This window comes from Pteropus medius, unplaced genomic scaffold (assembly GCF_902729225.1).
Source record: "Pteropus medius unplaced genomic scaffold, Ma_sr-lr_union100, whole genome shotgun sequence".
Taxonomy (NCBI): domain Eukaryota; kingdom Metazoa; phylum Chordata; class Mammalia; order Chiroptera; family Pteropodidae; genus Pteropus; species Pteropus medius.
This window is the reverse complement of record NW_024350399.1, coordinates 1046368-1070077: the sequence shown is the minus strand read 5'-3', so window position 1 is coordinate 1070077 and position 23710 is coordinate 1046368. Positions and strand designations below refer to the sequence as shown.

The window sequence follows — 23710 nt, the reverse complement described above, 5'->3', positions numbered from 1 at the left end:
CTAAAAACGACCATCTTGCAGTATTTTCACAAAGGACATTTTAATAAAAAAGAAAATCTAAATAATGATAGTTGAATACAAAATAATTAAAAGGCTTGCCTACAGTTTAATTGAAAAGGCATTCCTATTAATGGTTAGGCACTTATCTCAGTTTCATGTTTTATAGCCTTACCTATTTGTGATTTTCCCTTTCTAAAATGTATTCTCAAATCAGGCAGAAAATGCCTTAAGCTGAGTCATATAGTTCATGCTACCTACAATGCCTAAATAAGTGCCTTATTTATGAAAAGACACAAAAATGTTAATTGAATGAAAACTAATCGTTTCTCTTCTTTGCATACTAACAGAAAGCAATTAACAATGTAAGAGTAAACATACATTAAAATAGGGGTATAAAATGCATTTTGTACTAATGTTTCATTCAGATTTGTTTCTGAAGATACTATTAAATTTTACAGATGTTGCTAAATTCTAGTTTAGAATTCAAATGCTGTGAACTTTTAAGTATCCGGAAACATTAACATAATAGTTTAATATGTATCAGAATCACAGTCCTAAACTCAATATAGAGGATTAGTCTGTAGTCTGTGATCCTGAAAGTTCTTTATACAAACTTCACTGCTTAGAATATGAATAGAAATCATATATCATAAATCATCTGTATGAACTTCTGTCACAAATTCCATCTGTACACTTTGTTAAAAACTGAGGATAGATGTGATGCTTTAATGATCTGCTACACCTAAATGTTTGATCCTGTAGTTTCATAACTCTAACATTCTAAATCACTTAATAGTTAATTGACTAATTCAAATATTAAAAATATATAGTACAATCATATAATTTTATCAGTCTATCCATGGTGGGCTTACAGTAGCGAATGTTATTTGTGCAAAAATAAAGAAACATTTATAATTTAACTATTTTGAACTAGAAAGCTTTTGGCAAACATGAGCTCATTATAGGCTATAATTGTTATTGAGTATAAAATAAAAAGTATAGGCTGATGTAATCTCATAGATATTAAGGAGAAAATGAAACATTCTTACATTTGGGGAAATGATCTCATTTTACAGACTATAAGAAAACAAGTGCAAAACCATAGTTCCTCTCCTGTGGAAGGCTTTCATTATAAGTTTCTGAATTTGTAAACTACGAATCTTTTAAAATGAAGCTAAATTATTTTACATTGGATTACAGAGATCTATCTTAACAATGGGAATTATATAGAAGCAATTTGTAAGAAAAAACTACTTAAAATTAAACATGTGTAAATGGGTTTTAAAAAGCCAATTTTGGTTTACTGTATTAATAATACAGGGTAACTGTAATATGAACAATACATAAATTATACCTACTGGCCTGTGAAATGTATTACTGTTACTTTGGAAGCGAATTTTGCATTCTGATATTCTCAGATTAAAATGCTTTTGCATTCTCTGAGCCTATGTTGCATCTGTAATAAAAGAAACCTAAGGGAAAGACAGATGAAGGCCAAGTGAAATTTAAAGAACTGTAAGTATCCAAAATTATCTCCACACTGCAGCATTTTCCCTTCGACTCACTTATTAAAGAAAATTTGGTTTTCAAAAACACACATTTGTTGTAAGGTTGTATACTTTTGTTTACATAGGCCTACCTTATACACATTTTAAAAAAAAAACAAACGCTTAAGGTCTAAAATAAAATAGATTTTAACTTTTATGAGAATTCTTAGAAGTTTTAGATGGTTCCAAAAATGGAAAAAATCTTCTTGGCTTATAGCTTTAGAAAGATTTAAGCTCATCAGAGTATTTTAAATCTTTCATTAAAAATACAATAAATAATTTTTAAAACTTATTTCTTACAAAAAGAACAGAACAATCTTTCATAGATATAAATTTTAAAACAAGTCTTTTTAACAAAAAGTACACTTTCATTGTAGATGGGAAAATAAACTTGGCTAATGATGTTCTACATTTGAAAGATGCCAATTATAGTACTAGTATTGAAGAGCTAGAAAGTCAATTTCTTTATTGATTTTGATTTTTTCAATTAACAAGATTTACAATCATGTTTTTCTTAGGCTTTATGATTCAGAAACACTTTAACTTCTATATGCAGATGAAGCAGCTAAGATTCAAGGATTTGAAAATAATGCAACTTATCTGAAGCAGAAATGAGAGTAAGGCCCAAGTCACCAGACATTTCAGTGATATTATCTTAGCTGCCTTAAAATCCATTTATATTTGCAAATAACAAAGAAAGTACGGTATCAATATTTGAAAGTACTTCATAAAAATAATCAAAGATATAATTAGTACTAAATATGTCATTAGCAAATTATGCCCATTTGAGATATATTACTCTAATTTTTCGGGGGATCTCAATGTCAAAGGCCCTCAGCCCAGTTTTCTGGTGGATCTGTTTACACTCTTTCAAATAATCAAACTCTAGTATGTACTATTATAACACCATGGATCTCCACAACAATGCTTAAGTAGTATTTGGATCGACAGTAGGTGATATTTAATTAGGTTGATAATCTATCAATTCAGGAATAACCCTTTCATATAACATCACCTATAGTCTCCTTCTGAGGATTAGTTTTAGTGCTGCTAAGCTCATAGTAGTACTGTCAGTACTCTACATAGTTCTGTAATCAGTTTTAAGAAAATTCTTTAAATGTCTATGCTTTCTGTGCTAGTTAACTATAACAGATATTTAATTAAAATCCTCAAGTTGTAAGTGCTAAGAAAACTTTGATAGAAAATTTTAAAAAAAGGGTCCATATTTGAATTTTAATGTATGATGGTCTTTATTTACAACTTTATTGGCAAAAAAGAAGAGGAAAAAGTTTAAAACAGTTTAACACAGGGCATTGCAACTGATCTTGTCAGATTAAAGGTTTCATTTTAAATGTTCAAAGAATTACAATACTGAATCTGCATATGCAGTTTCCTTTATGATGTACAGCACTCATATTTTAGGCAGTCTTTTAAACATATATAAATACAAAAGAAACAAAATCATTCATTAAAAACTGAATTAAATAAAGGGTATTTTAAATTTTTGTTGTCCTTGGAATAACACATGCCCAATGAAAATTAAAAGTTGGAAAAGCAGTTACACTTCCTACTTGAGTGGACAGTTACAACAATCAATCATTTTCTGCAATGACCATTATATTTTCAATTTATCATGAACTACTCTGAACTTACTATGAGATGTAGCCAAAGTCAGAAGACAAAACGTAGGGAGAATATTCCTTTTCTGGAGGAGAGTTTAAGCCCTCCAGAATACCAGCATGGGAAATAAACATCCTGAAGAAGTCTAAGTGGAAAAAAATTAATGTAGTCAATTTCAACTCATGCTGAGTTGGCTTAATTTTTTCATTGACTTGTTTGGTGTCATTCTTCTAAATCAAGTGTGTTTAATTCTTCTTCTAGTTCATCCAAATCTTCCCCAGTAAAAAGATTTTCATCAACAGGAACAGCATCGATGGATCCATTTTCCTGTCCCTCCCCTTCGTTGTCCTCTTCTAAATCACTTCTTTCACCATTTTCAGCCCTACCTCCGGAAGCTTCACTTAATTTGTTTTCTAAAAATAAAAATTGAAATCAATAAGGCCTAGAAACAGAAAACACTATTCCATTAGTAACTGACAGTCACAGACTAATACTACACTTCCTCTTTTTCTTTTCCCATGAAAGCCTTCTCTAAGATAACTCCAACAAGAACTGATCTTTCTTTTTCTGAGTTATTTGTAACAATTATCTATACCTCATATAAAATGTCTTCCACTTTATAGATATTTGATGGTTCATACATTTTAGGGCAAAATTTACCTTAAACAACTCGTGTTCCCCAGGACCCAGCAATTAGGTTCTTAAACAGTCAACTTTTACATAATTGTATCAAAAATGTTTGATATAAGCAGCTACTTAGCTTTTGGTTTTGCACATAAACCACACTAGTTGTAATGCTGTAAATGAGTGTGAATCATTTCATCTTGTCATCAAAATGTGAAAAAAGAACCAAGGGCTATACATCTACTTTTCCTTATAGGCTATAAATGATTAACAAAAATGCTGCCTTTTCTTGTTCAATGACATCAACAGTTACACAGAGACAGTTTTAATAGCCTAGTTTATATTTTAGATATTTCAAACATCTCTGATGTCAAAGTCTTAGGGATTTTAATCTCTTAAGTACTTGTAATTGTGCCTACTATCACCCAAAGCCCTATCTCTAAAAGGAGCATATTGGTCTTCAGGTTAACATTAAGACAATAGTCTGAAAATAGCAGGAGGACAGGCCTATTTTTCAGTTTATAACTTGTATTCTTTTATTGTAAAATTCAGGTTTAGCTTTTTCTCTCTCAACTTGTGCCTTGATTAGTATTCTTGCTACCTTTTTCTCTCACAGCAACCACGCCAAACTTATTTCTCTCTGATGGCCACTCACTCAAGGTGCAATTAAATATAAATTATTACAACAATCTTATTTCCAAACACATTTAGCCAGTCTTCTCCATTCTCCTTTTAATTGAACTCATTATCTATACTTCTAGATCTTGCTTCTATAATTAATATCCTTTCATCTTCAATTTTTCTTCCTCTCCCAAATCCTTTTTCTCTGCCCTACAGATATACTTAGATTTCCCATATCCATAAAGGCCTTCCCATGACCAGGACCCTCTCCCAAGGTCTTAAGAGTGAGTGGTCTGTACTCATTTTTTTCCTCATTCTTCTTATCATTGCAGTCCTGGCGCACTCTGGAACCCCATTCCTACAACTCTTTCCCTAATTGCAGCTAAACAACTATTTCCAATTTACCTTACTCAATTTTTCTAAAACTTTTCTTAATTTTTCTCTGTCCTTAGTATATTTTTCAAGCTGTTCTTCTTTAGACTAATCTCAAATAGTAATATTTGCAGTATACTCTAGAATGTTCTCATCCTATGTATTGCACCTGGGTGAATTCATTCTCAGCAATGAAGATTATCTTCAAACTTTTTCTCCTGCAAATCTCTACGCAGAATCATAGACAATGCCACTTTTGATAGCTAAAACACCTCAACCTTATGAGGTTCCAAACTGAACTCATTAGCTACATCTCCAAACTCTTTTTTGTCCTCTTCTAGTTTCAGTTAATGACTTCGACAGTCCCAGCCACCCATCTCTAAAGCCTCTATTACTCACTACTTCTATATATAGTCAAACCACATATTTATGTTATCATTCTGGTACCTATGGCATCTAAGTTTGCTAAGCCTGATCTAACGTCCTTTAGATAGCTTCCTAGTTCTTAGAATTACACAAAAATGCATACTTACCATCTTTTTCTGAAGTATATGTGCTGAATCTTTCAAGACTGGCTACAGTAATACCCGTCTCATCTACATCTCTTGGGATGTACAGGCTTAAATCTATGTCATTTATACTCACTGAATCATCAACCTTTAAAAACATATGGAAAGAAAGTTGATACTAATAATAACAATTTTCATAAATTACTTGGCTTTTACTTCTGATGTTTATCTTAATAAATCAAAATTATTGCTAGTGAAAAGTGAAAACAAACGACTATCGCCAAAATTCACTTCTTTTTCTAAACTTCTTAAAAAAACAGCAATGCCATATTTGAAGCTACTTCCTCTGACATCACATTTTACATATAGAATACAATATTCTTATCTTCCGACTCTAAGACAAAAGTCAGAACTTTATAGCTATACAAAAAATAGCTATCTGCAATTACTAATGTTGTTTACAATCAAATGATCTTTTTAGTGTTTCTGAACCATGATTTTTTTCTATAAACTATTATACAAAAAAGACTTTCCTTTTAAAGGGAGAATAAAACAAATATTTTTTACAGCTAATACATATAAGCACTTAAACTATATACCAGGCAGTGAACTAAGTTCCAAAAAGAACTATAAATAAATATAAATTAATTCATTTAATTCTCACAAGTATCCTGTGATGTAGGGATTATCCTTATATCCATAATACGGATGAGGGTGGAGGCCTAGAGTATAGGTAATTTCCCAGGTTAGAGTCAGGATTTGAACGAAGGCCCCAGAGTTGGCACTCTTGACCATGCTGCTCCACTGTCACTCTCTATCCTCTCTCTCAATCAACATGAGATGAAGTATCAAAGCTTCCTCTTACCTCATCACCACCTATTCCCTGGGTGTACCGGGTATCATCCGCTTCCTCATCATCATCATCAACCAGTTCAGGACGAAATTCAAACACTTCACGACCACTGATCTATTCAGATACACAAATATATCAAGTCAAGATAAAATTCAAATATTTCTTGGTCACTGATTTTAGACATATACGTTAAATAATGATAAAATCTTGCATGACACAGAAATTATAAAATTAAAGAAAGAATAAAGCATCTATTTGGGTGCATTTGCGACATACCACTAATGCTTTCCCTGCTTTAAAGTCTGCTTTCCTTCTTTCCATATCTTGCTCAAGTTTATCAATCTTTTCTTGTCTTTTCCTTTTCTTCCATGCAAGAAAAGATTCTAGAGTAATTTTGGTAACATTTGGACCTAGAGCAGAACGCTGCAAAGATAAAAGAGTTAATATTTTTCCTCAAGTCGCCTATAATAGTATTTAAGAGTTTTAAGTCCTTGCCTGTGACAATTATGAAGACATTAATTTTAAAATAACCTGATTTTTTTTTTTTACATGGCAATGGCAATGGGCAAAACGAGTGTCCAGAGATTACCAACATTTATAAACATAATGAAATATATTATTCTGAACTAGATTTCTTTTCAAAACTGAAGGTGAGTAAAACTTGCCATGAGAAATTGTTTTAAACAAGTGAACTGATGAAAACAATAAATATGAAAAGCACCAACAATATACAAGTATCATCTGTGTTCTTCAGTAGAGGAGAAAAAAAGTAAATGAAAACCACCACCTGCTTCTCAGGCCAATAATCAAGTAATAAATAATACTTGCTGTCTACAGCCATGTCACCCTGAACAAGCCCGATCCCGTCTGATCTCGGAAACTAAGCAGGGTCGGGCCTGGTTAGTACTTGGATGAGAGACCACCTAAGAAGACCAGGTGCTGCAGGTATAAAAAATAAAAAATAAGGGATTGTAAACTCACAAGGTTCTTGCAATCTATGAGGTCAACCAAGGGTTGCCCAGCCTTAAAAAAATAAATAAGTAAATAAAAACAAACAAAAAACAAACAAAAATAATACTTGCTGAATATCTATCAAGTATTGTTAATGCTTTATACACATATGCTAATACACTGATCTTCACGAATGAGCAAACAGAGGGCGATGGGAAATCTACCAAAGGTTAACAACTAATATGCAGAACTAGAACATAAACAATCCCAAAGTCTACATTTTTTATTGCACTGTATTACCTCCAGCGTGAAATACCAAACAATATATCCATTTAGGAACAAATGTATATAATTCTAACATTAGACATTTACACAACATATTTAGATTATCCTAGTCATGGCAAAATGGATATAGTTTGAAATGTATAACCTTAAATCTAGTATTTCCAATAATCTTAACATTTTTGTGTCACTCCCGCAAGCCGTACCTGCTAACTCTGTATCCCTATCTGCTAACTCATAGAATAAACTCTTCTGTTTATTCAGAGACGAGTAGCTAAAGATTCTCTTCAATGAGACTCATTTTCCTTTTGAGTCCAAAGATGATAGTAAAACATGTAACTGAAAAAACTGTGGTAGTCTCCTTCCAAACAACGTTAATGATTGGTAAAATGGTGAAAAAATAAGACATCAAGGAAAACATCTAAAACTTCAAGTTCAATCAATCTGAATAATGACTAAGCATTTTAATGAACCGATATGCTAGTATATCAACCTTATAGACACAATTTATTTGATAAACTAGTGATTAGTACTTAAAAAAAAGTTTCATGATCCTAAATTTAACAATTGGTCAATGATTATAGCTAGGTTTACATTTTAGATATACAAGAATAATTAAAGAAAGAGCAAGGCAATTTCGGGAAAAGATCATAATATTTTTTTTCCCTTTCATAACATGCTATTGCCCCCAAGTGGTAAATATTCAAATTTTACAATAAATACTGTTTTGGTTTTCTTCTACAGTAGGAAAAAGATACTAGTTACCTCTCTTTCAATGAGATCTTCTAATGAAATTTCGTCTTCTTTCTCTTCTTTCTTTTTATCTTTTTTCAATACGAATCCAGGAGGAAGTGCATGACGATACATGCAGATATCACCCCCTCCAGGGCATACCCAAAACCAGCCATATTTGTTGTTTTCAATAGCTTCAAGGAAATGCTTACACACCTAGAGAGACAATATTATTCAGAAGTAGTTGTTCGGTGTAGTCCATTTCAAGATAAATGCTTAAGTATATAGAACAAGTATATTTTTTATTCATATCCTTAAGCTAATCATTCTGTACAGAGAACTCTTTATGCAGAAATGTACATATAAATTAATTTTAAAATATTTATTACAATGATAAATTCTTTTCAGAGAAGATCTATATAAAATTTGTTTCCGACCTTGTGCTAAATTCTGAATTATACAAAAAGGACTTGTTTCAGTTTAGCATTTCTAAGTGTAATCTGAAAGTATGATTTTTAAATAAGAGAAAATATAAATGGTTATAAAACTAAAACCAATTATTTTATTTTTTTCTTTCCCTAAAACTAATCAGATGCAGATGTAAACACTATTTGAATTATCTGAAATTATAGACAATTTCTTATATCAAAGAAGGAAGCAAGGTACAAAAGGAACACAAAGGATAGTGACTCTTCAAAACATGAATGGGTGCAAGCCTTAGGTAATAAACTCTGCAGATAAGAAGAGAAAACTTCACTAAAGAATATTCTTTTCCTGAGGAAATAGAACAGATGTAAGTAAAACTAATATTTTGAATTTTTCTAGCACACACAGGGTTTTCCACTGTAACTGTGCTATAAATCAAGATTGTGAACATGAATGAAGGGTCTGAGAAATAAGGCATCAATTTTTAAAAGTATACTTCCTGGAATACTAAAGCCATTACCTACCAAAAACTCATTTTGCAATTCATATGTAACAATATTTTCAACGTTGTGATTTAAAAAGTCTCCCTACCATTAAAATAGAATAAATTATTAAGAGGGTTAGTTTAATAGTTCTCCTGCCATTCATTTGGCACAAAAAATGAGGAAAGAATTCTTATCTGAATATGTGATTGTGTTCATCCACATCTGAGAAAGTAAGATCTCCTCAGAAAATAGCATTAGGACTACAGTCACATGGTTTTCAAATGTTACTTTTGAACAGAAATCGAATTTTGTATAACTTATACTTGTAAATTCCAAAAAACAAAACTTGATGCATCTTATCTTTATGGAAAGATCCAATAACTTAAAGAATAATCCAGTATAAGAGAGCAGCAATACCTTGCCACATAATTGTCCCTAATGATAAATACCACTCAATTCAAGAAAAGAACATACTATTTGAGTTTTTGGTTTTTTCTTTTCCGCCTCACCGTGCTTCTTGTTCACTACTTCTTCCAGTTTTTTCTCATCCCAATTATCCATAGTATCTAAATAAAGAGACATGAAGACTAAATATTGTAGTTTTATCTACTGTTCCAAAAATACATTCGCTGCACACCTGCTTAGGAAACCTGTATTATAAGACTCGTGACTTAACACATTTTCTTTAAAACACCAAAGATGAGAATAAACAGTGTTGTGAGATTTTTCACTAAAATCCTAAGTAGTTTAGGCAATGGAAAAGTAGTACTATAAGAAATGGTGAGAGAGAAATCCAAAATAGGTCACTGGTTTTTAAAATCTTCATTTATGGCATAATGTAGTAAACTCAGATTTTATGAAAAACAACATTACTTTTTACAAACACTGTCTTACCAAGAGTGAAATATTCAAGTTACTAAATATCTTAGTAACAATGAACAAAAATAGACACCTATCTACAAGATTTTTTTAAAAATACCTTTTTCAAGTTCTTCATCTCTTGCATCAATGTAAACACTTCGCTTTTCACACTTTCTCTCCAGAGTCAGGTCATGAGAGAACTTACACTTATCTCCTTTAGTACACTGTCCTTGCTTGAAGAATGCACATACCACAGATTTGGGATCTGCACCTATGTCAAAAGGCATATGGTATTTTGTATCTCAATCTGCTAGATCATAAAGTACAGTTTCTGTATGAGATTAATAACTTTTGATTAACTTGTTATTTTCCACTCACCGACATGAGAGGAAAATACCACTTATGGGTGTTAGTAAGACATTACAAGTTCTTTCGATAACATTTTATATCTATTTTTGTTTCTTTTATTCTTACCAAATAAGGGGATAGGAGATGGGAAACCGAACAAAAACATAAGTTATTCCATAGTCACTTGTCTAGCAGCAGTTAAAGAGGCAGGAGGCAAAAGAGAAATATAAATGGAGGTATACTGTCGAGACTTTGGGACTTACAGTTTATATGACCCTAGGATTGCCTTGGGTACTACCAAAGATTAGATATTATATATCTAGTAGTACACTATCTAAATCCTTAATTTTGCCTTAAGTGGTGAGGCTAATGGCTGGACTTAAAACCTAAACAATGACATAGCTGTGCATATACACAGAGGAATCATAAAAAAGTAATTGATAATTTTGACAAAGGGAGTACCATTTTCATAGCAGACACAATTAGCTTATGATATGAAGAAAATATACATAAAAATTAAGTGTTTTTAAACATGAATCACATTTGATAGAAATAATATTTCTGAAATTTAAAGTTTACCTTTACTTATTTTCTGAGCTGCAACTACAGGTTTGAATAGCTCATTTAGCTCTTGCAATTCTTTCTTCTTGTCATCTTTCTTCAATTTCTTTTCAGCTTCACTCTGTGCTACCTATAATATTCCCAGATACAATATAAAAATTTGATTTCATACAGTAAAATTGTTTTCACTATACAGTAATATATATAACACTAACATAACAAAGATATTTGCATATTTTTATATATTTATACACACACACACACACACACACACACACACACACACAGTCCTTGCACCTGGTCTTTCAGTATATATTAAACGGCATGGTTAAACTATTAAACAAAACTGCTCAATCTTGTGGCAGTTACTTTAAAAAAAATCTTTAATGGTACCATGCTAAGTTAAAAGCATATTCAAAAGCTTATAGCGATAAGCATTTATTAAGCATTTACTACATGCCCAGCATTTTTAGCAAATAGTTTTTGCCTAGGATTTTCTTCTTGTAACAACCCACTCCCTAGAAATGCATAGGTATGTTCTAAAGACCAGAGATGCAAATACCCTGAAATGCAGTCCCACATGATAAAGAATTGCACCACCCAAAATACCTATGGTAGCCTTGTGGAAAAATAAAGGGCCAAGTCAATGTGGGAGATTAAACAAAACAAACATGACATAGTTTCAGGCACACAATTTACATACCTAATATGATTAGAGGATTCATCCAAATATTTATATGTCAGGTCCTATGTTAGATGACAGGGAATACAAAGATGAAAAGACAAAGACGCTTATTTAAAGAAGCTCAGAATCTAGTGTGAAGACAGACATGTCAACGACTATAACATAACACATGGTACTCTGGGAACAAGGAATTCCTAAATGCCTAAGAAAATTAGAATGACCTACTAATTTATGGATGAATTCTTCTGATGGACAACAAAAGGACTGCTGAGAGAGCCAGCCAAGGCAAGATACAGGGACCAAAAGAAATAAGGTATCAGAAACACTGATGAGAAGTTTGGACTGTATCAGTAGGCAACAGAGTAAGACTCAGGGGTTTAATGTAAGCTAGTTATACAATTAGATTGTATTTTATAAAGATCACAATGGCAACTCCATGAAGGGTGGACTAGAAGAAGCCCGAGAATAAAGGCAAAGACAATTAGGAGGCTAATGCAATTGCTGTAGGCAAAAAACAGTGCTTATAATGGGCATTAGTAGCATGGATGGAGAAAAATGGCAAGAGAGTGCTCTTAAGAACATAGAACTGACAGGACTAACTGACTGGACATGAGGTGTAAGGGAGAGGGAAGAGTCTAGGAGGATGATCATATGTATGGTTAGTACTGTTAAACAAGACAGGGAATACAGGAAGTTTAAAGGTAGATGGTGGAGATGAGCTCATTTTAGACATACTGGGTATGAGATGCTTATAGAGCATCTAGGTGAAGCATAGAAGGCAGCTATATGAATCTTGACTTCTAGAGAGAGGGTCTGCTTTGAGATAAAGATTTTAGAAATAGCTGCTTACAGGTAATTGATTTGAGTGTATGTAAGATTACTCATGGACAGCATAAAAAGTGACAAGAACAGAAGACAGTTCCCTGAAGAATAGCAATGTTAAATGAGCCAACAGAACCTTAAAAGCCCATTGAAGAGACCAAGAAACTTGAAAGAAATAGGCAGAAATCCAGGACAAAAAAAGTATTCAAAGAAGAGGAAATTTTAAGAAAGGAATGGTTAAATGCTATAATTAAGTTAAAGACTTTTCAAATCCTGACTTTGATCATGTGTTTAAACAGAAAAATAGTGAGAAAAAATTTTTAAAGTCATTTTATTTTTAGTAAAAGTATCCTTTGCTCATTAGGCTCATTTCAAAAATTTGTGGGGCCCAGAGCAAGAATACAACAGAAACCTACAGACGATTTTTGTAAAATTTATAAGTTAGAAAAAAACTACTGTTATATAAAACATGGTGTGTACCCCTACTTGACAAATATACCTAATGATCTGGAATGAGAGGTTAAAATTTAAAATGCTCATGCCCCATGAAGTTCTACACTAAGGCATGTCAGTAAAACAAGAGTCTCCTGGCTCGTCCTCTCACCACCCTGAATTTCATTCCACCAAGTGTCTGCAGGAAGGTGGAAGGTACAGGGGAGGACATGGTATGGATCCAGGCTCTGTCCACACTCTTAGCACACATCCTGCCTTTGATTATTTCAGGCATACTGGCAACGCCGCACACTCTAAGATGGACGTGGGGTTAACATGACCTCTGCAGGCCCCGAGGCATTGTGGGGAGGGTGGTGCACACTCTGGGTGGGCACATATCCTTGGCCTCATCGAATCCTTGCTTGTGAGGAGAGCTATGTCTGGAAGTGACAGAGTCGAGTCACCCTGTATAGCAGAGGGCCCAGGAAGAAGCATCTCTTGCCCAGCTTTGAAAGCAGAACTGTTGCTCATTTCCAATATTAAATACAGTGGTTAGGTACCTCATGTTGCAGATAAAGGGCCATGTAGCCCCAAAATCATAAAATATACTGAATATACTACCAAACCTAACTACCACCACAAATTTTATGGCTTTCTCAGGTCTATGACATTTAAAATCATCCATCAACATATTTCCCATTAGGGAGAAAAAAAAAAAAAAAAAAGAGGGAGGGGGAAGAGGTTGAATAAGGGAAGAAAGTGAATTCTTCTTACATACCTGTATTATGACTTAAGATTTACATTGTATTTTCATTTAACCACCAAAGGAACCTTGCAAGGGTACCTGCCCTTCCACTATACAGGTAAAGAACAATGTTACTAAATAATTTAAGATCATGTAACAAATAAGTTAGATTCACACCCAAGTTGAACTGACTCCAAGGCCTGAGCATACATTTTTATTAAACCAGGTGTAGAAGGATCAATAGCTTTTGCTTTTAGAAATCAAGCTGTGTGTAAGAAAAAGAAAAGTGTTGAAAATACTAATTTGTAGACAGCATGTGTGAGATATTTGTTTCAGATAGAGGTTAACAATCTCACAAATATGTATTGATATTCTCCAATGAAAAAAGTGTTTTCAAAAGTTAAGGAAAGGGAGATAGTATGGTGAAAAAAGTACTTTTTAAAATAAAAATCTGTGTCTATAAAATCTTAAACTCTAATAAAATGAAAGATCTAAAGAACTTGAAGAAAATAGGGCTAAACTTTTTTAAATGAGTTGCTAACAAATAAAATAATTTCAAAATTCATATGGAAGAATAAATGCCTGAGAAAAAGCCAAGAAAAATAGAAAAGAAGTAACATTTGGGAGAAAGACTTGCCTTAATAGCTAATGGAATGTTACTAGGCCACTACAATCAAAATCGATGTAAAACTGGCTGAGGGGTACACGATAAACAGAATTTATTTACTCTATTAAACAGAAATCCAGAAATAGATCCTAACATATCTGAGTCTTTAATATATGTCAATAGTAGTATTTCAATTCAATGGGATAAATGATGCTAATATAAGTAGTTATTCATTTGAAAGAACTTAGTGAAATAAATTTTTAAGACAAATACAGACTGAAAATAATTATTAAAAAATCTAGGAAAAACAAATAATCTAATGGCAGTTTCCATATATAAATATATCTATATAAATATATAATCATATATATAAAAAAACCTAAACATATCTGATAATACGAAAACTGAAAATTATACAGCAAAATGTAAAAGGAACATCACAGATTATCTGTAATACACACAAAAGTTGTCTCATAAACTGACAAGAGAAAGAAAAAAAGCAAAAGATCTGAAAAAGCAAGTCAGAGAAGTACAAACCCAAATAGCTAACAAGCATTTTAAAAGAAACTCAATAGTAGCGAGGGAAACAAAGTAAAAATAAGGAATTATTTCATACTTATCAGATTGAAAAACATTAAAAAGAACTTTAGTACTTAAAACTCATGCACTGCAAATGAAAATGTGAAATATTATGATCTCTATGGAAAGTGATCAAATTTATTAAAATTAGAAATCCACTTCCCTTGATATAGAAATGTGCCATCTGATCATTTATGCCGCAAAAAGAAAAGCACAATGCATGTAAGAACACATGTATAAGGATATTTCTTATAGTACTATTCTTAGAGTCAGAAAGCTGAAAACAAAGTGATCACTTATAAACAGTGAAATGGAAGCATATAGTACATCCACATAATAGTCTGCGGACATTAGAATAAATTAAGAGCTATATCAAAATGGCTGGAGAAATACCATCTAAAAGGTACTGCTGAGTAACACAGACAAGATACAGAAAAGTTTGTAGAGTAGGATTCCAATTTGAAATATGATTACAATACCAAATACTTTTCATATGTAAAAGACTATTGCATCCACATGAAGAAAATGCAGAAATTGTATCTACCTGACGTGGATTTTGTTGACCAAATTTAACTTGATGAGTGACAGCCTTGATAAACTTCTGTTGCTTTGCTCCTTTCTTATTCTTTAGACCAAAAGTCTTGTCCTAAGTGAGAAAGAATATAAAAATATCTTAGCAATTTATATTAATTTCTTATCTATATTTTTCAGTCCTACCTAAAAATCATTCTTTCATTTACTTGTTGGTAAGAAAATTATTATTTCTTATACTATACATAGACATGGAAAACACTAAAACATCAAATCAAGGCAACTTATGACCTCAAAACATCACCCAGAATTCTTTACAATTCAATACATACTTACAAATATAGATCATTAAGCTTGGCACTCTATGATACTTTTTTCCAGTATTTTGGAACATTAGTTCCACAGGACTGCAGAACTGTTGTACTAGGATATGAAGTATTACAGTCAAATGAATTTAGGAAAATGCTTGGTTAACATGTTTTTTTTTTTTTTAATTTTAAGCACCAGATATCTTAGAGCCTTTACTAGAAAGGATACAGTAGGCAGCAATTCCAAATCTTATTCTACCTCAGAATACATTTTCTTGGGAGTATCCTGAGGAATTAAATACCACTGAACATGTTTTGGAGAATACTGCATAAGACAACATATTAAGTTCTGGACTGGTTTTTGGGATAGAGTTATCCTCTCAAAACAATTAAATTTAAAGAACTCAAACTACTGAAAAGTTTACATTCTTAGCTGTTGTTAAATTGGAAATATTAAAATTGAACTACACCTAACTAGAAAGCAACATGTTATTTAAATTTGGAATATTAATATATAATGTGGGAAAGTTATATATTAATATAATAGCAGTTATCACTTATGGAATGCTCATATGTGCAACACACTAATTGTAATCTTTGGCTATCTATTCCTATTTAATAATTATACAATACAGAAACACTTAGAAGCCATTGCAAGTGTGTGTTTGGGAGCTGTAGTGGGTTGAAAATAGCATACTTGCAAAATACATGTCTGTCTAGAACCTCAGAAAGTGACTATTTGGAAATAGGGCTTTGCAGATGTAATAAATTAAGATAAGGTCACATTGGATTTGGGCGGGCCCTAAATCCTATAACTGGTATCTTTATAAAGAGAGAAAAGGACACAGAGAGAAGGCAATGTGAAAGAGGGAGAGACTGTAGTGCTACAGCTATAAGCCAAGAAATACCAAGAATGCAGGAAACCACCAAGAAGGGGCAAGGAGGGGCAAGGAGAGATCTTCCCTACAGCCTTCAGAGAAGGGATTGCTCTGCCTACACCTTAATTTTAGACTTCTAGCCTCCACATCTGTGAGAGAATATATTTCTGTTGTTTTAAGATTCTCAGTTTGTGGAATTTGTTATGGCAGCCCTGGGAAATGAATACAGGAGGTTTGACTAGTGGGCTTCGCCCTAAGGTGAATGGGTGGCAAAGATGTCAGGATACCACCAAATACTGGTATCTGAAGTTTTTTTTCCCATCTTTTCTGTTTCTCGGGAGGAGGATTCTCTAGCTGGGAAAGCAATAAACCTGTTTGAAGGACAAGAGGAGAGAGCAGGAAGGGGAGGGCATCTCTTGGTTTACCGCACAGACTTCTTAGTGGCCATTTTCAGGCTCACATTTTAACCACCTCTCCCTATCTCCTTTGTGCCTAAAGTTCCAGAAGCAGAGAGGCCTCTTGATTTATTCCCTTCACCTATTTCCTGCAGGGGTAATCACTGAGCTGAGTGGTAGCAGATAATAACTATTAGCTACTCTTATACTTTAACAACACTCCCCTCCCCATTTTCAACCTCTTGCATTTTGAATTATCTACTCCTCCCATTACTGAGCTTTTCCAGAATTCTGCAGAGCAAATCCGCTTGCTTCTCAATGGCACAGTCCTAGGTGGGCACTCAGACCTGACTGTTCTACTTTACTAAGCCAGAAACAAACTCATCCACTATCAATCTTCATATACTGAAGTTCAAAATTGAAGATGCCTCCTAATTTCAAGACAAAGTTTGTATTTCTTTCTTATTCTCTTGTTTATGGATGGGTTTCAGAAAGAAAGAAGAGGCAAATAGGTCTTTCTTTACTTTTTAAAGTAACCTGAACCATCTGAGAGGCATTTAAGCTGAAACAAAGAAGCTATTTTAAAGCTTTCATTTTCGTATTACTTCTAAGGGAAGGGCCAGGGTAAAAGGAAGAAAGTGTTTTAGGTACAGAACACTTATACTCCTATGTGGACAAGTGGAAATAGAAAACAGTATTAATAGGATCAGTATTTGAAAACATAAATTTTACATAATTTACAGCATCTCAAAACCAATAAAATAAATCTTTCAATGTTCTTAAGATCACAGTTAAAGAGGGTTTTAATTCTAAAAGGTTATTTTTCATTGGGAAATATTTCTTTATTCATTATATCTATATCTATCTACACCAAAACTTTAATTCTCCCTAAAAGCCTATCTTATGTTTGAATATCCTATCATATTACAAAATTCTACATGAATTTTCTATAGCCTATGCATATAAAAAAAGGTAGGAGGCACATACATACAAGCTGAAATTCTCTGCATTGAGCTTTTTATGGTTGACTTTCTTTGTTTTTATACAGAAGAAAGTTTGACACTTGATCCAATTAGAAGAAAAAATGGTCATGGAGAGAGCTGATCATATGCAGCAACCAGGTGTGAAATGCCATACTTTGCTTTTACAAACAGTGAGCTCTCATTTGGGTTGGAAGGGAGAACTCTAGATGAAAGTATTACCAGGATCAAAGTGCAACATCTACATTTACCTCACCAGAGAAGCCACATCAGGGGTTCAACCCATGCCCCACATGTAACTACAGAGAAGAAAGCTATGAATAAAGAAGACCAAACAGAAAGGGAGATATTAATATATGAAGACTTAGGAATAAGTAAGTCCTTCAAGGGGACCTGACCAGCTAGAAAAGAAAGTACTCATGACAACAGGAGAGGTGTATGAGCTCCAGATCTCAAACAAGAAAGTTTTTCAAGTTAATTACACTCATGGCTTTAGCACATAATTAACCAGTCTAAAGAGATGAGTTGTGTTCTTAAAGTCTCTAATTAGTTTAGAGCTGAGAAATTATTTTTTCCACAAATGGGGACAGTTATTTATCTAGCAGTTATTAAACATAAACTCTTGAATATATATTTCATTGAATCCTACAATATACTAATATACTACAATATATTAATATACAATATACTATAATAAGGGGCGGGCTGTATAGTGTAATGATTTAAGTGTATAAGCTCTGGAGTGAGACTGCTCAAGGTTTTTTTTTTTTTTTTAATTTTTTTCTGCCTGCAGCACCTGGTCTTCCTACGTGGTCTCCCATTCAAGTACTAACCAGGCCCAAATCTGCTTAGCTTCCAAGATCAGATGAGATCGGGCATGGTCAGGGTGGCATGGCTGTAGTGAGACTGCCCAAGTTCTAATCTCAAACAGAAATGGGCAATTCGCCTTCTTTGCCAGTTTTGTTATTTGTAAAGTGGGTCTCACACTAACCTCTTGGGATTGTTGTGAAAGTTAAAAGACTTACTACAAAAAGGCAGTACAGTATAGTGGTTAACAGCAAGGACTCTACAATCAGATTTCCACGGTTTGAATCCTAGCTCCGCCGCTTTCCAGTTTAGTAATCTTAGGCAGGTTATTTAATTGCTGTTTTCTCAATTGTAAAAAGGATAATACTTATCCCACTGAGAGAATTGAAAGAGCTGTGTACCTGTGTAAAGTTATCACTTGCAGGTGGCTTGTTTCTCTTCTCTCCAGTTCCCCAAAACACTGAGAATTGTGTCTAGCCCATGAAGTGTTAACTATTAAGTGACACACATGATATATGAACCAAGGTACATTTGACTCCTAGCAAAGTCTTTGTTCTTTTCACCATGAAAAACTAATTCCCAGAGAAACCTGGTTAGGTTATTGGGCCCTTTGATACACAAAAAGCTTTCTAAATACCAGACTATGGATCTGGGATACCAACGATACCTCTTGAAAACAGATGGTGTGAAATTTAGAATACTTCAAAGGGGCTTCCTCTCTTTTTCTTTAGGACAGACCCTTACCTAAGGATTAATCTGGATTTAGGGGAGGGAGGACATGAAGTGGGAAGACCAGAGGTTACAATCAACTTCAAATCATGGTTAAGATAAAACTAGGAATTTAAGAGTCCAAAGGTTAGGTTATAAGGAAGGAACAGTGTGTGTTTCAGACTTGGGACACTGAATACAAAGGAGTTTAAAACAGGTAGTAATGCTAAGAAAAGGATGGCCCTTTGAGGCTCCAAGAGCCTTAACCCTAAGTGAATTCCAGATTTCACTTAAAATTGACCCTTTCTTCCTCACCTTTACCCCCATATGTAATCCTGCTTCTTTTACAGGCTGGTCTCCACTCTTAAAAGATGTTTGAAAAAAGGAAGGGATAGGAGGGCAGGTCGATATTGAACAGTGCTCCAAGATAACTGAGGGGTCTACCTTTTGGGACACTAGGGTAAACAGCCTTACACTGTTTTAACTCAGTTTCCCCCCCACACATGCACTGTCTAATGTGTTTTTGTTGTCCATCCATGCAATTGGATACTGCAGCTGATTAATCCAGTTTCAAGTAACCAACAGTTGACCTTGGCTGTTTTTCATTGTCACTAATCATTTCTCTTTCTCCATCCTTTATACACCTGGATCCCATCTCTATTGGTCTGTATTACTACTTTCTTGCTGCTACAAGCCTTGCTGGATACCTTGTCCCATTTGCTTGCCCTAAACCCAAAGATTATTTCCCTCTTCCCATAACCAAACGTCCCATTTCTAAAAATTAACTTCAATTTATCAAAATTTAGCTATAAGTAAAGCAAATAGCATATGCTGTTCAGGACAATTGGGTGAATGTCTAACAAAACCATAACCCTTTTTGATATCCTTGTTTCAGAAAGAAAATACTTAATGCAAATGAACTCATGAAATTTTGAAGAGTGTAAAGAAGGAAAAATGCAGACAATATAAATTATTTCAAGTGACAGAAAGTAAGCCCTGTATAGACAGTGCCGGTCAGTCTGATTATTTCCCCTAACTAGTTCTTATTTATGATATTAATAACAACGGCTGCCATTTATTGAGTATATACCATATATGAGATACTTTAAGTAAGTCATCTCATTTAATCCACAGCTCTGTAATAGTAATTTAGCTCCATTTTGCTAATGAGAAACTGTGGTTCAGATAGGTCATGTAACATGCCTAAAACTAGTGTTGGGAATTTTAATTTGAAATATGGGACTCAAATCCAGGTCTATCTGACCCCAAAGATGCCGTTTTTTCATTAAATTATACTGCCTCTCTTGCCTCTTTTTACTTCCTTTCCTTAGAATTCTCAAAAGCTACATGTTTTTCTATAGTAAGCACCTATGGTGTAAAAGTGGAACCAATAGAGGTACAGAAGAGGTTACAGGTAGGTAGGGCTATCACTTATTTAAAGTTTACTGAAAAGTGCTGCTTAAAAGCATATGTTCTACTTAATTAATAGTTTTGACCAATTTAGAATTTTCAGTCCTATTTCTATAAAATCTCCTAAAATTAACCAGACTCTGAAATAAGTATTAGTCTTACAAGTTAAAATAGACTAAAAAAAAAAAAAAACTTTTCCACAAAAATTATGATAGAGATCAATAACCAGTATTTACCCAGTTTCAATTAAGTTCATTATTATATATTTTAACTTTAATACCCCGTGTAACAGCCATTGAGACCTGCTAGGGCTTTAGGGAAGTTTTAAAAAATCACCTATAGTATTTAATAAAGTGGAATATATTGTTTTCTCACCAGGCCAGATAACGAAAATATTCTCTATAAATCTAGTTTCAAGACAAATGATATAACTTAACACTACAATTCACAATATTGTTGTACCAATCCCATGGCTCCAAACATCCATGCAACACACTTGAACGTAGAAACCTTACTACTATTTTTTTTAAAAAGCACTCATCATGCAGATTAAATGTGGGGAAAAAATACAGGCTTAATGTCACCACTCAGTTAAGATAGTTACTGTCAGTTAAAGAATGCAGCTACCTTATTTTCCATTTTTCTTTGGTAGTCTTTATTAATGAAACTAAAGTTGCTTTCTAATTAGTTTAAAAGTAATTCTGTTACAAGATTAATGGAGTCATAATATATCTATCATTTTCAGTTGATGGGATACTATAAATAACTTTCTTGTACAATTCCTTAAAACAAAAATACCAGTTCTACCAATTAAAAGTAAAATAATTGTATATAAAGTAGTCCACCTTCTCTGCAGTTGCTTACCATGTTTTCAGTCACCCATGGTCAACTGCCGTTGGAAAATATTAAATAGAAAATTCCAGAAATAAACAATTCATTAAGTTGTAAATTGTGAGCTGTTCTAAGTAGTATGATGGAATCTCCTGCCTTACCACTTGGGATGTCAGTCATCCCTTTATACTGCATATACACACTGTACATGCTATCTGCCAGTCACTTAGCTGCCCTATCAGTCACTTGGTAATCATCTAGGTTATCAGACTGGTTATGAGAGAGAAAGAGACCACATTTGCATAACTTTTATTACAGTATATTGCTTTAATTGTTCTATTATCATTATTCTCTTACTGTACCTAATTTATAAACTTTATTATAAGTATGTACACATAGGGAAAACATATATAAAAGGTTCGGTACTACCCCAAGGTTTCAGGAATAACCTGGTGGTCTTCGAGGTATCTCCTGCTGATAAAGAGGTACTGTAGTTAAAGGTCAATAATGCATAAAGTATACTTTAAATTGTCATATAACATTTAATTTCACATCTGTACAAGAGTTTTACTTTGCATCATGGTCTACCATGTTAATTCAAGCTCAGTAAAAAAAAATGACAAAATGTCATCCCTAAAATGCCTTTGGTTTACACAGTACTGAACGTCATCAGATCCCCATCCCCAGAGATCTACCTAAGTGCCAGGAGTCCAGATTGTTCAAAATGTGATACCAGACATAGGTGTGAAGGTGTCAATCAGTCTATAAACTTCTGGCTATGCTACTTCACGAGAATTCTAAATAGTACAAATTGGCAGCAACAATATTGGCCAAAATTACTAGAAGTCTTCACAAGCATGTTAATTAAATCAAACAGTAAAGTTCATTAAAAATCATTTATAAATAAACATCTCATTTCAAAACACCTGACGTGCACTTCGGTCGCATTCTAATAAAAACTATTCCACAAAAGGCCATCCATTACTCAGATATACTTTATGCGGGAAAATGGTCATGGTTTTTCCCAGTTACATCCAAAGCACTAGAAACTATTAATTTTAATTATGAGAACAACAGGAACCAAGGGAAAAAATACCTTGTTGAGGGCTATATGATACGTTTATGGACTCTCAACTATGGTTCTCTTAAGGAAACGCATTAATACAGTAGTTGAAAAACAAATATAAAACATTTAAGGACGAACACTGCGTTCCTTGGCTATTAAAGAGCTATAGGTTCAATACACTGAAGAAATCTATCTATATCTAGATATATAAAACAAAATCGAGTACAGCACTTGACAAAGCTTGTAACACTGAAACCCAATCTCTTTTAAAGCGTTATTCAATTTAATTCAGAGTATATGTATCAAGCGCCATGTACAAAACCGTGGGTTGAGACCTGAAAGAAGCCTCCTCTCTTTAAGGAACTTGAAATACTTTAGAGATAAATCAAAAAAGCCAACGAAGTAGTAATTTGCTGGCTCAAAGACGTAACTACTACTCTTAGGTGATGGGTAAATAAAAAACGAACACAAGGCTCGTCAAGAGTTGGCCTTCCTAAGAGTCTGGCTCAAGGTGGTTCGGCGGATTTTTTTAAACACAAGCCCAGAAACGTCTTCAATTTTGAGAACTAGCAAAGGACAAAACCCTGTGGCAGGCACCGGGACAGGAGATTGGGGCGGGGGACGGGGAGGACCTCGTTTCGCAGCGGGGTCAGTGAAGACAGGCGTGTGGGAGAAGCAAAGGCTGGGTGCGGGGGCGCCAGCAGCGTCACTATAGTGATGAGACGCAGACAGCGTCATCAGGGGGTTGGAAAAGGGGCAGTGGGCCACAGAGAGCCAAAGGGAGGGACACATGGCCCCAGAAAACGCGAGCAGGAGCTGAGGAGCAGGGAACCGGGAGGCTGCTTCCCCGAGGGCTCGCGGCGTTGAGTGGGGGGAGGGGACTAGTACTCACTTCTATAATCTTCTCCTTCTTTTTCTGCTCCGCCTTTTTGCTGCCCCCGGCCTGAGCCTGTTTCTTGGGGGGCATTGCGGAGACTGGTGGCACCGGCCAGACTTAAGCGCACCTGGACACCGTCAGGGTATCTGGCCCTGCGGCAGGAGGAGGCGGAAGACGCGGGCCGCCGTCGCTGCCGCACCGCACGGAAAGCTGGGCGCTCACTCGCCGCCGAAACGCGGCCTTTGCGACAGGTCGAT

General features: G+C 34.1%; 1 protein-coding gene and 2 pseudogenes across 1 annotated transcript; 1 reads left to right on the top strand and 2 right to left on the bottom strand.

Moving 5' to 3' along the window:
- Positions 1-2772: 2772 nt before the first annotated feature.
- Positions 2773-23688, bottom strand: ZC3H15 (zinc finger CCCH-type containing 15). The gene is made up of 10 exons (XM_039839936.1): positions 23469-23688; positions 15207-15308; positions 10811-10922; positions 10002-10154; positions 9497-9588; positions 8145-8327; positions 6423-6569; positions 6159-6260; positions 5318-5441; positions 2773-3580 (listed from the first exon to the last, which is right to left on the bottom strand). The coding sequence occupies exons 1-10, from the start codon at positions 23541-23543 to the stop codon at positions 3390-3392; spliced, it is 1281 nt and encodes a 426-aa protein (XP_039695870.1). The 5' UTR covers positions 23544-23688; the 3' UTR covers positions 2773-3389.
- Positions 6976-7094, top strand: LOC120584337 (uncharacterized; annotated as a pseudogene).
- LOC120584316 (uncharacterized) lies at positions 18539-18657 on the bottom strand (annotated as a pseudogene).
- Positions 23689-23710: the final 22 nt, after the last annotated feature.

Bases quoted from the DNA above. Each gene is read 5' to 3' on its own strand.
- ZC3H15 (XM_039839936.1), bottom strand. From the start codon at position 23,543: ATGCCCCCCAAGAAACAGGCTCAGGCCGGGGGCAGCAAAAAGGCGGAG. The intron at 10,923-15,206 runs GTAGATACAATT...GGAATATTATAG, and splicing joins GTCAACAAAATCCACGTCAG to GTAGCACAGAGTGAAGCTGA. The intron at 8,328-9,496 runs GTATGTTCTTTT...TTGTCTCTCTAG, and splicing joins AAAAACCAAAAACTCAAATA to GTGTGTAAGCATTTCCTTGA.